Below are 13,511 nucleotides of genomic sequence, written 5' to 3'. Positions count from 1 at the left end.
AGGGCCACCAAGGGTACTCCAGATGAAAGAGAAAAGTTTTTGTCTGCTGGGGGAGGATAATTATTGAGGATGCTAGATGAATTTTCCTGAGGAGGAGAACCCATAATTCTGGTGCCTTTCTTTGTGACTGAGAAGGGCCTTTCTGGGGTTGCCATCTGTCTAGCATCAGATGGAGGGGGGAATCAAAGTAGGGCTTCTGAAGGTAATCCTAATGGTCAGGTAGGCAGCCCTGCCATATTAACCCACCTGACCTCTAGGATCATCTTCAGGTGCCCTTCTTCTTTTATTTAGCCTCAATGGCTAAGAGCCCAATGCTTTTGGTAGTAGAAAGATGAACACCAAGTATACAAGACACGATCTCCCTAAAAGTTAAGCACATTTGAGTTTGAAAGAGTTCAATGGGAGAAGTTAAACCTAGTGGGACCAATATGTGCGGACCAGTGTTCCCTCTGAGCTGAGTTAGTGTAAGCTAGCTTTTGTCTTAGCTCAGGAAGGACGGCTCTAGAGCAAACTAATTTAAGCAGTAGCCGAATTGCTCTCTCACAACTTTAATGCCAGAAGCACACAAAGTAGAGGTTTTGCTCACAAGCCTCCATAGCTTAGAGGGAGCATTGGTGTGGACTGTATCTGTAGTGAACAGCAGCAGAGAGACTAAGGGCCATTACATTCATTTATATTGTTACATAAACATGCAGTAAAAGAGGTATGTGTAGCATCATCCTATGTACCACTACGAACGAACATGTTTTGGGTACTTATGTAGGGATGCTGTCCAGTTTGGAGTGACTCTTAAGACTATGCATATTTTACAGGAATTAAACCTCACTGAATTCATTTGTACTTCTGAAGAAAGAATTGTACTCCAGGTCTCACTGTTATGGATGTCATGGAAACATCAGCATCGAACACCAGAATTTACCCAAATAAAAGGTAATACTTACATTGTAAACTTCTGTTTCTTATAGACAGGAGGGCATTCAGCATAGGGAAAGCGCTATCCTGGGACTGAGATAATGCTAAAACATGGCTGCATTTTCTTGTAACTGATGTTCATGTGCAGGCCTGCTGCAGACATTCTAAATGTTCTCAACAGCTTGAGGCACTTTCCTACGCTTTAGGGGGTTCCCACCAATGGCGCCTATATAAAGGATGGGAGAGCCCCTCCCTCAGTTTTCTGAGACCTCTGCTGGAGAAGAGTGCTTGATGAACATAGATTGTGTACACCAAGTGGGTGCCCTGCAAATGTCCAGCAGAAAGGATCCACTATGGGAAGCAGAGGTGCCTTGACTCTCAAAAGCTTATACCTTGGCAATCTCATTGGTCTTTAAGGTGCAACAAGACTTCAATCTTGTTGCAACAAGGTGCAACAAGACTTCAATCCTCTATCCTCTACCTATGAGGAAGAAAGAATACCACAGACCTTAGCCAAGGGTGTCTTGTTTCCTTAAGGAATGGCAGAGGCTAAGGATCCAGTGGAACAGTCTGTGACATGACAAGTCATATTGATCTGTTTTGATAAAGTTCCTCATCAAAGGCTCCTAAGTAAGCTCAAAAATCATGGGATAGAAGGACAAGTCCTTTTATGGATCAAAAACTGGCTAGTTCATAGAAAACAGAGAGTGAGTGTAGGTGGGCAATTTTCTCAGTGGAGGGTGGTAAGCAGTGGGGTACCACAGGGATCAGTACTTGGTCCACTGCTTTTTAACTGATTTGGAGATGGGAGTAAGCAGTGAAGTGGCTAAATTTGCGGATGATACAAAGTTGTTCAGGGTGGTGAAAACCAGTGAGGATTGTGAGGCACTCCAAGGGGATCTGTCAAGGATGGGCGAGTGGGCGTCAACATGGCAAATGGGGTTCAATGTGGCCAAGTGCAAGGTGATGCACATTGGAGCCAAAAATCCTAAATATAAATACACATTGATGGGGTCTGAACTGGCAGAGACTGATCAAGAGAGAGATCTTGGAGTTTTAGTGGATAACTCACTGAAAATGTCGAGACAGTGTGTGACTGCAATAAAGAAGGCCAATGCTATGCTGGGGATTATTAGGAAGGGTATTGAAAACAGATCAGCCAATATAATAATGCCCCTATATAAATCAATGGTGAGACCTCATTTGGAATACTGTGTGCAGTTCTGGGCACCACACCTTAAAAAGGATATTATAGCTTTGGAAATAGTGCAGAAAAGGGCAACTCGAATGATAAAAGGGTTGGAACACTTTCCCTATGAGGAAAGGTTAAAGCGCTTAGGGCTCTTTAGCTTGGAGAAAAGACGACTGAGGGGTGACATGATCGAGGTTTATAAGATTATGCATGGGAAAGAGCAGGTAAAGAAAGAGGTACTTTTCTCCCTTTCTCACAATACAAGAACTCGAGGGCACTCCATGAAACTGCAGAGCGGTCGGGTTAGAACGGATAAAAGGAAGTACTTCTTCACCCAAAGAGTGATTAACACATGGAATTCACTGCCACAGGAAGTGGTGGGTGCTACAAGCATGGACGGCTTCAAAAGGGAATTAGATAAGCATATGGAGCAGAGGTCCATCAGTGGCTATTAGCCACAAGGTATAGCTAGGGGCTCTGGGGCAAGTGATGCTCTGTCTTGGTGCTTGGGGGGGGGTCAACAGGGGGAGGGCTTCTAATGTCCTGGCCCCACTGCTGGACCTCCTGATGGCACTGGTATTTCTGGCCACTGTGTGACACAGAGTGTTGGACTGGATGGGCCTTTGGCCTGATCCAACATTGGCGTCTCTTATGTTCTTATGTTGCTTAGCCTAATGGCTTCTTCATGTAGCACCTTGGCCAAATCATCCTTTTCATCAGGGATAAATTGGAGCTAAGAGCCTATATTCTCCCAAAGGAAGAGCTGGTATGTTCCCATTTTGATTTCATAACTGGCAATTCTAAAGGACAGGGCAGAGGAGGCATACAGTTTACATTAGGAATGGGCACGAACCAGTAAAATGGAGGTTCATCCCGGTTCATGAGGTCCCATGAACCACAAACCGGGACGAACCTCACCCCTTTGTGAACTGGTTTGGTTTGTGAGGTTCGTGGATCTTCCCTCCCTCCTTTCTGCTGGTGGGGGCTCCCCAAGACCAGCAGAATGGAAGGGGGGAAGATCTTGTAAAAGCCATTTAAAGGGAATGTTCTCTCTAAATGGCTTCTGCAAGCGGGCGCTGTGTATGAGTGAAGTCCAAGCGGCGAGTTCACCACTTCGGGTGAACTCACAGTTTGGACTTTACATAGCCACAGTGCTTGCTTGAAAAAGCAATTTAAAGGGAACATTCCCTTTAAATGGCTTTTGCAAACCATCAGCAATCCCTTTCACTCCCCCCCCCCAATTTGGAAGCTGAAATTGCTGAAATTGTTCCAACTGGGAAGGCATTTAAATGCCTTTTCAGTTCATTTGTGAGTCGCACCACTGCTGCCACAGGACAACTTGCAAAAACCATTTAAAGGTCTCTTTAAATGACCATTTAAAGGTCTCTTTAAATGACTTCTCTAAGCCCTTCTGCTGGCGCCAGTGTGTCTACCAACCACGAACCACCTGGTTGGTTTGTGGGGGCTTGTGAGGGCGGGATGGCATGAATCAAGGTTCGCGAACTGCAAACCGGACCTGGTTTGTGATGAACTTCGGTTCATGGCCATCCCTAGTTTACACCTCTAAATATCAACCCTTCTGCTTTCTTTATCTAATGGAGCATTATGGGCTGAACTCTTCTGGGTACCCTTCCCCTGGAGGGCCTCTGTTATCAGAGAAATGACTCGGGGGGGGGGGGAGTGAAGAGAAAAGCCACAGTCTCCTGCCTTGTCTTATACATAGTCTCTAACTTTCTGGACGACACTGAAGTAGAGGCAGGTTTGACCCAGATTTTTGCAGTGACATCCAACATGCCTTGCATTACTGGAAAGGCTACAAGACAAACCATTTCAGAGTGAAAGGCCTTATAGAAGAAGAAGAAGACGAGGATTGGATTTATATCCCGCCCTTCACTCTCAGAGTCTCAGAGCAGCTCACAAACTCCTTTCCCACCCCCTCCCCACAACAGACACCCTGTGAGTGAGGTATGCGAGGCTGAGAGAGCACTTCCAATAACTGTCCGTGAGAGAACCGCTCTGACAGAACTATGGCTTGCCCAAGGTCATCCAGTAGCTGCAAGTGGAGGAGTGGAGAATTTCTCAGATTAGAGTGAACACACTTAACCACTACACCTAACTGGCTTTCTGACTGGGTCAGTCACATGAGGGGCAGAGAAGGTAACTTCTATTTCCAGGGATTTGGCCATGAACCCTACTTGTTTCATGTATAAGCAGAGATCTTCACTTGTGAAGGGGACAGAAGCTTCTGCTACCACATCAGAGGGAGAGGGATTCTATGCAGTCTCTGAGTCAGAATCCTGGTCCTGAGACATGGACCCAGGATTGTGTCTTGATGTTCTGTGGAGTTGTCAGGCTTGCTTTGAGAGCAAGGTGGTGGCTGAAAGCCTGAAGGACCTGGTTTAGAGTTGGGTGCCCCTTAGGGACAGTATTCATAGAATAATAGTAAGGATGGGGGGGTAGTGACTCAGAAACATTGACATGGAGAGACTTAACAGGAGTATCGGCTCCGTGGTCAATAACAATAACCCTATTTAGTCCTGAGGATATGGCTGAGCAGAATTAAATTTGGCCTGGCCTTCGAATCTGGTTCTAACACAGACCTGAAAACTAGTGTTAAGAGGCAACAGAGAAATAAACGTGGAAGGTACCTCCTGATCTAGGATCTCCCCCTCCGAGATAGAGAGAAGGAACTGATGCCTGGAGTGAGGTGTAAGGGAGGGAATCTTTGGAACCAGGGCCAGTTCTGATGGTCTCCTCAGAACCAAGGGTTACACTAAGACTTTGATGACTAAGACTAAGATGGTCTAAGTGCTTGGCTTTAGGATTTTGCTTTTTTTTTGGGTGGGAGGCTCTAAAGAGATGGGTGACGTCTTGGAGTAGAGTCTGGAGCTGACAGAACTAAGGCAGGGATTGTGTTTGTACTACAAACAGGATTATCAGCTGAGGGAAGATGGCATGAATGCCAAATCAGGAGTAACACTGCAGGGAAAATATGCTTTTCCCCTTATCCACTCCTTTCCATGAATGTTTGGGGAGGGCCTAGGTTTCTTCTGGCTCTCAAATAATGAAGGCCTCATTCCACAGCATAAAGATCAGGATGACAGTTCTCTCTACTGAGTACTGGGAGAGGGGAAGGGAAACTCTCACCAAGCTAGGGGCATGGAAAATCCTCTTTTCTCCTGTCAGGTGAAGTCATCCTAGCTGTTTCCTGCTATGTAATCCTGATGCATGAGAGCAAATGCCAAAGGACAGTGTCTTGCCAGATTCTATGGTGCTATTTCTATGGTGCAATGTCTTCCACAGGGTCAGGTTTCACTGTCCTAATCATCTAGATCTAGTCTGTTGAACAACATGGGGGTAGATTGGCAAATGGCCACCTGGGCTCCAGACTAGGTCATCAGAAATGAGGGGAAGGGAGGAAAAAGGCTTCCTTCTGAGATAAGCCCTGAAGTCCTTATTTTTTCCTCATGATCTTCTATTTCTGTTTTTCTCTTTGTTTTCATTTTATTATTTAGGTTTCTTATGCTTTTGTCAACTCTGCAAGGAACAAAAAGGCAGGAAGATGACTGGGGGAGTCTAGAAAGAGGTCCTGCTACTCAAGAAGTGCTTGTTAGCTCTGGCTATCAGTCCCAGAAACAGTACCTTCCCCAAACTGGATGCCTCCCTGCCTAGCGAATGCTAGTTCTCATGACACAGCTATTATATGATAAAAGGTTAAGTCATTCATTGGGATGATTTATGCAAGGAACTCAAATGGCTTACCCATGTGACTTGATCACAACTAGACAGTTCCAAGCTGCCTCCACATGGCAATCATACCACAAAAACACCTCTTAGTTACCACCTTACCTTTAAGGCTTGGTGCTGCTACACTTGAACCTCTTCCCATACCGCCCAGACAAATCTTAAAATTTGCCCCCCCCCCAATGCAAAGGTGAGGTAGTTGGTGACCAGAAAAACTTTGGTCACACTTCTACTTGAATGCCTTCTCCCTTGAGGCTCACCTAGTGCCTCCTTTATGGATTTTTTAGGTACTAGGCAAAAATGTTTTTCTTTAAGTGGCTTTTAACTAGAGGCATCCATATATTTTTAGCCATTTTAATTATCTGCTTCTAGCCTGAGCAGCTAACTTTTAAAAATATCAACAATGTCATGCCTTAAAAAAATTTAACTTCACTGTATTTGTTCTTCTACTTTGTGAACCATCTAGAGCAGGCCTCTGGAGAAGCAGCAATTAAAATGGCTAAATCACAATTATGAAGAGGTTCTGTCTAGGGTTGCCAGGCTCCCATTGGAGATTGGGTAATCCCCTGCTGTGGGACCCCTCCCCCAGTGCGATTAACTGGCTGGCAGGTGACTTACCAGCAGCAAAAAGAGGCTTAGGCCTGCATTGCCAGCAACACAGAGATGTCACTTACGGCATGCACTGGAAGTGATGCCATGTCGCTGGTGCAGGAACACTCTTATTATTTGGGCAAAAACTCCGTGGTAAAAATTCTACTGTTGAATTTTTGCTCAAATACTACAGTGTCACCATGTCACCAGAAGTGATGTCACTGCACTGCTGGCAACCTCAGCCTAGGCTTCTCTTTACTTCCAATAAGTCCCCACCCCAGTTGCAGGGAGTACCTGGCAAGTGGCAACTCTATTCTGTTCCCAAACAGGGCCATTATGCAATAGCCAGTTTGCAGGGGCCCTTAGTGGTTTAACAGCAATGGCAGTATACCACTCATATAAGACGAAACTACATAAAAGCCTACCAGACATTATTTGTGGCTTGAAAATACTAGTCACAAGTTGTGATTAAAGTATTCATCTTAGGTAGAAACCGACAAATTGCCATAGGATGTCAGGAAACAAAAACAACACTGAAATAAATGTGAAGCAGAAGTGCAAGCTGCAGTATTAAGACATAAGAGAAATTTAAACGTCAACTTTCATTACACCACCACTCTGCGCCTCCTTAACTTTACGTTACAACAATACGTACACATGGTTATATAATCAAAACATTGTATTACCCTCTTGTCCTGTTCATAAGAAGAAGCTTCGGTACTGGGCAAAAGATGAGTGATAGTTGCTACCAGGATCTGTGGACAATAAACATTTTCTTTAAAATTTCTACTAGTTTTTGAAGTTTAAAAAATTAATTGACATACTGTATTTTGCTTTACCTGCCTTTTAAGCAATATGGTATTAATTCATTTGTATACTGACAGACAGAAACTGCTCTCCTACCTATCTTTACTTTTGATTTGATGGGGACAAAGAAAATGCTATCAATAGGAGGATCCATGATAACCACCAATGCAATTAGTTCTTTTTATCCATCCCTTACAGGTTAATTAATTAGTATAAATATGTTATTTTGTCAATGCAGTAATTACTCAGCATGGTTAGCATAGACAAAACAACTATTTCTTTCCTATTCTACCTGCTGACCAATCCAGCACCATCTGTCAAGTAAGTTCAACAATTTTAAACCCCCTGACATCTTTTGATGCAATTCTGAAGCTGAGCATGACTCAGGACCATAGTCTTGACTCAGAACAGTCCTCTTGATTTCATTTGAACTTCTTTGAATTTATTTCAGATCTCATTTTAGTTGCCGCCACTGCCTGTATCAAAGTCTGCTTTGTTCCACTGAAAAATATTACAGCTACCATGACCAAAGGCATCCCTGTATAAGGCTATTAAGTAGAGCAGAAAAGAAATTCCAGCTATACACTGGATATTATGCAATGATCTGCTTACAAAGCAGTTGCCCCACACAGTAGCTAAAGTTCCACAAAGCCATCATGTGCCCTATCTTTGCTATACTCTTATGTGGAACCAGGGTGCAAATATTGTACTAGGTGGAGCAGAGAATTTGGTTTGGGCCATATTACTTAGAATCTATTCAAGTTTCCTCAGAATGAAATTTACATTATTAGGAGTCAAAGTAGTCATGGGTTAAAATTTGCAGTGAGCATACAGGAGAAAAAAAGAACAACCAAGATGCCAAAGAGTTGTAAGAAAAACTGTATCCAAACACACAAAAGTAAATAAAAGTGTATTGTTTATGATCATTTATATGCTAATGCCAGAATCCTCAAAGACTAAACCAAACTGCGGTACTTGGTACAGGAAGATAAAATGAATGCAGTGGAACAGCAAGAACTGATTATCCCTGAATATAAATTCCATAAAATAAACAAGTACAGGGAGGGAGTAGTGGTTGTATGTCAAAAAGGGCAAAAAAAGACTGTCACAGAAACAGTCTTTATGAGCGAAATTTTTAAAGTCTGGTTATTAAACTTGTCTACAGTCCAAGACCCTCCCCTCTGCCAGGAAGCTGTATGGTGAGGACTGTGTGGGTGTATGGACAGTTTTCTGCTGGAAATTTTTATTCTAGCTGAGGTTATTCTAGCCGAGGTTTTAATACTCTAATTTGAATCCCCTTTGTGATTAGCCACTGTGTCCTCGGCTAAATGTATTTTTCTGACTATCCTGACTGACAATTTTTATACCGCTCTGGTTTTTGGACATAAGACTTGATTCTATTGCCTGTACATATTCAGCTCTAAAATGTGCATCTGAGACGGTGCTAGCCAATTTAAGTTCCTGTTGCTTGCTGGTGTTTCTCCTTCTGGAACATGCAGCTGACTCCAGTTTGAAGCGGCCTGACCAAAGACTGCCTGAAGTCCATGTAAGTTTTGAGGGACCTTCCCCCTACCTCCCTAATCAGACAGTTAAAGAAAAAGCTCTTGATCTGGTATTATATACTTTATACCTTTTACAATTTTTAGATGTTGTCTGCTTTGTAGATTCTGAATAACTTTCGGATTACAATATAATGTACTGGGGATCTTTCATACCCCACCTACCTTATTGACTCATGTATATCAGATTTGCTTCCCTGATAAACATTTGGGTTCTTTTGTTCCTTCTACAGGAAGCTTGAAGCAAGGAGTTGTGGCTGTTTATACAGCCAAACTGACAGTTCTCCAAGTTTCTTTTTTTCTTGAGGGGGGAATGCGATGGGGTAGAGTGAGACCTGGATGGCCCAGGCTACCATGATCTTGTCAGATCTAGGAAATTAAGTATAATTGGCCCTGATTAGTTCTTGGATGGGAAACCACCAAGGAAGTCCAGGGTTGCTACGCAGAGGCAGGCAATAGGAACCCACCTCAGCTGATCTCTTGCCTTGAAAACCCTATGGGACATCATAACTTGACAGCACTTTCCACCACTACGGAAAAGGAACACGCTCCTTCATAAAAATACCATGGGTGGAAATACCAGTCCCATAAGATAATTTCAGTGGAAGTCCAAGTACCTCAAGTGGCTGCTACTCTGCAAGGACTCCAAAACCTGAGGGTTTTTATCAGGGCACAAGACTCTAGTGCTGGAAGGGGGGGGATATGGAACACTATGCATGGAACTTTGGATCCTGGCTACTGTTAAGAGGAGGAACCACCCTTAACATTTTCTTATAAATTCTCTAATACAACAAACCAGAATTAGAACTGCCTCAAGAAATAACAGAGTGCTTTGAACTCTGCTGAAAATCAGCTTTCACTAAACAATCAAGTCTCCCAGCCTCAGTTTTCCTGTTAACTTATAGTTTCCCTTAAAATGGAAGTACTAATTGAAAACGTCTATGTTTTGTTGCATTAGGCAGTTTTTGTTTATGTTATTTTCTGGTTGCTATAATCTTGGTTCTACTGCATAGTTTTATTGGAGGCTGTGGTGGCTATGGGGGAAGGCTTTAAGGCAACAGCCTTCTGAACCAAAGAATATCCAATTCGCCACCCTGGCCTCTCCTATAGATTCTTTATACTCCAGCTATCCACAATCAAATTAAAAAGGGGGACACAAGCTTTAAAATAAAGATTGGTAGCGTGTAAGCTACGTGATCCCTAAAGGACTCTTATGTGCAAACCTGCTAGACTAAGGCTGTATTTATATGTGAGGTAAATTGAGACCACTGCTTCTTAGATTTTTTACTTGACAGAAAAGACACAGATGGAGATGAGTGACATTAGCATGTGTAGTGAGATAAGAAACCGATATCTCTGTTAAGCCCTGGGGTGGGTTGGGTTCCATTGTCTTAAGTGATGTAATAACTTGCAACTTAGCATTCTCCTGTTCACTGAAAAATTATAATCAAAGCATTTGTCAGTTGGGCTTGAGTCTCAAAATTATAACTTAGACTCTGAGAAAAGTTCCATACATAAAGGGAGGGCAATTTGCACTGATTTTCCTTTTCCCATGGCAAACCTTTGAATGCTGCCATATGCTGTTTGGGGGAGGGGGTACCTCTTGTGCCCCAGGAACAGCATTCAGCATTTTCAAAAGCACTCAGGGCTGCAGTAGGAGAGGGGAAGGGGAGAATTCCACTGCACTGAGAGAAGTCCCTTCTGTTAGCAGAGATTTTGCCTAGGATCCAACCCTATATCTCAAAATCTGTAAGGAACACAGTTACCTTGCTGCTTGGAAAATAATATTTTTTTATATTTTTAAGAGAGGAATTAATAAAAATTAAATTAAAACATTCCTTTATCTTTTCACTTACCTGGATATTTTTAAATAATCTTTTTATTGGGTTTTATAACAATTTGAAACAAACATGTATATTGTATATATACTTACCTGAATAATTTTTAATGGTGAATCAGCTTGGTACTTCTGTAGCCTGTGTACATAATGAATCAGCATATTAAGCATATTGCAAGCAACATATGCAACCGTTTTATTTGGAAACTGAAAAAGAAAACAGAAATAATATTAAAAGTAATACAACGATTTCAATATTATGACACATTTTATGGAGCAAACAAACAACTCATTAGTATTACATATTCAGAGGGAAATTAGACACTCAAAGTGTAAAGCAGTCAAGTACAAGACTAATGCTCTAATTTGAACGGCTTTGAAATTGATTATTTCATTTAAGCCTAAGAATTACACAGAGAAACATCCAAGCAAAGAAGAACAGAGCCAGTTATCATAGGAGGCAAGCAAAAAAAGAGATGCAATTTGTAAGGACTGTATGCAAGCAAAATACAGACATATTTATCTGGATGAACATACTTATTTGCACTCAATTCATCACTATTAGCAGTTCCCCCAAAACACCAAATTGTACAATCTGTGATTACATGCAAACCACAGCTGTCCTTAAACCAGGAGCAAATGTTGAAAATCAAAATATTTAAAATAAGATGGGGTCTAAAACCAAACTTACAGTATTAAATTCACAAGCCCTAACACATTTTGGCCGAGTTCAGACTGGCAGTTTGCCCCAATATAGGTACGAGCCAGAAACGTCTCACAAACAGATTAAAGGGGCCGTTCACACAGACACATCTGTCAGCTGTTCCCCAGACATACTCAACCTGTCTTGTAACGCTTCCTTCCTGAGTTAAAAGCTACCAGGTGAAAGTGGTATCAAACCCTGGAAAGTGTGATTATCTTGCGTCCATCCCGCTTCCTTGAAGTATGAATGCGAAAAGTCACAATCCGGGATGCGCTTATGCACATGAGCGCATAAGCGCACATAACCGGATTACCAGAAAAAGCCACTTATAGCCGTGCCTCCGGGCCAACAGTGTGAACGCTCCCTTGCGTCTCCTCCCGCATGCTCCCGTATGCTCCCGCATCAGTCGGTGCAGTGTGACCGAGAACACCCGGAACAGTTTGTTCCAGGTCTTTTTTGCCACGACTCCCTCCCGCTTCAAACTGCCAGTCTGAACTCAGCCTTTACGTGTGTAAATCTAAATACAGAAAACATACAGGGTTGGAGTGGAAGAAGACTTCTTCCTTCGTGGAAGAAAGCCAATGGAGCCAACTCAATAGGTCTAGGGGCCAGTTCATACAATAGGAACTAAATATCTGATATATCACTTTTTTACAGTCTTTGCAATTGAGGGGATTGCAGTTATCCATATCTAGGATATACCATTTAATATAAATCATGTTTTGGCTTGCACAGGCATAAAAACACATTTTGTGAACCAGCCCTCATTCTTCTATGGTTCACTGAAAGCTGTAGAACAACTGAAGCAGATATTTACTCTGATGCACATTTTTATCTAAAAAGTTGCTGTATTCTAAAAAAAATATTTAGAAAACGGTAACATTGACTGGTTTAACATTGGAGAAATTTTAACAAAGCAAAAACATAAACTAACTCCTTCTAGCAGCAAAAGAATAACTGGCATTGCATGCCTAAGACTGAAGCGCTTGTCATAACAACAAAGCTTTTTTTGATCTGCCAAAGGATGCTGAGGAAGTAGTAAAAGACAAATACAGCAGGCAAAATGTACAATGTCTGCTTAAGGGCTTGGGTAGCATCCAAGATATTATGATGAACATCAAAGAAAAATTCAGACACTCAAACAACATGTCTGCAGGACCCAAAATCAAACGCAGATAGCTAGAGGTGTCCTTCGAAAACTGGCTCTATAAGAAAACAGACTCTACATGAGACAGACAATAGGTGAAGAAGCTGGAAATGTTCATCTGACAATGGCCCATTGTTGGGCTTAAGGGTAAATACCACAAATATGAACTTGGCAAGCAGCATTAGGTACCCAGACTGCCAGCAATTCAATGCCATCAATTTGAAGACAGGGGAGAACGTTTTATGACACAGGAAGCTCAAGTGGCTATCAGAAGCAAATGTCTTTTCCAGTTGAAAAAAACAAATGGAAAATGTTTTGTTTCAAGTGGAAAAGACATTTAGTAAGTTATTTGTCAGCCCTGAAATGCATACCTACTCTTTATCAAAAAACAGTCAACAACATTCAGTGCAAATACTAAGTAAGCTTTCCATGCTGTCCTTAATGAGTCACTTACATGGCTAACAATTTAACAATTCTTGTTTACATAAAACAGGCATAAAATGATTATGAGTATATACTAAAAGTGGGTAAGTAAATATGACAGGCTTCCTTTCATTTACATTAGGCCCAAAAACTCTGCTCTTTTCCGGACATAGCTGATCTGGCCACACTGATCCATGCTACTGTAACCTTGAGGCTAGATTATTGTAATGTGCTCTATGTGGGGCTGTCAGACAACTCACAGGACAGCAATATTAAATGACCTGCACTGTTACCAGTTTTGAAATTCAAATCCCTTGATGGTCTGGGTCCCACATACTGGCAGGACTGCCTCTCCCCAGTTAAGCCTGGACAGACCTAAGGATCTCCCCAACAAGGTTGACTTTCTGTTTCCCCACCTATCCCCCCAAAAAAAGGGGGATGAGAACATAAGAACATAAGAGACACCAATGTTGGATCAGGCCAAAGGCCCATCCAGTCCAACACTCTGTGTCACACAGTGGCCAGAAATACCAGTGTCATCAGGAGGTCCACCAGTGGGGCCAGGACATTAGAAGCCCTCCCACTGTTGACCCCCC

At 42.4% G+C, this 13,511-nt stretch overlaps 1 protein-coding gene across 1 annotated transcript in view; it reads right to left on the bottom strand.

Annotated features, from left to right (window-relative positions):
• The window catches only part of RALGAPA1 (Ral GTPase activating protein, alpha subunit 1 (catalytic)), a gene marked incomplete at its 5' end in the record, with an annotated part of 108,347 nt that overhangs the window by 69,535 nt on the left and 25,301 nt on the right, over positions 1 to 13,511 (bottom strand). The window contains 2 exons of the mRNA XM_015422619.1: positions 7,126 to 7,194; positions 10,739 to 10,849. Coding sequence (XP_015278105.1) covers positions 7,126 to 7,194; positions 10,739 to 10,849 — 180 coding nt within the window. The remainder of the gene's footprint in view (positions 1 to 7,125; positions 7,195 to 10,738; positions 10,850 to 13,511) is intronic.

The sequence above is a fragment of the Gekko japonicus genome, unplaced genomic scaffold, assembly GCF_001447785.1.
Source record: "Gekko japonicus isolate JY-2015 unplaced genomic scaffold, Gekko_japonicus_V1.1 scaffold1920, whole genome shotgun sequence".
NCBI classification, from domain to species: domain Eukaryota; kingdom Metazoa; phylum Chordata; class Lepidosauria; order Squamata; family Gekkonidae; genus Gekko; species Gekko japonicus.
Note: the sequence above shows the minus strand (reverse complement) of the source record. Positions and strands in the feature narration are given on the sequence as shown.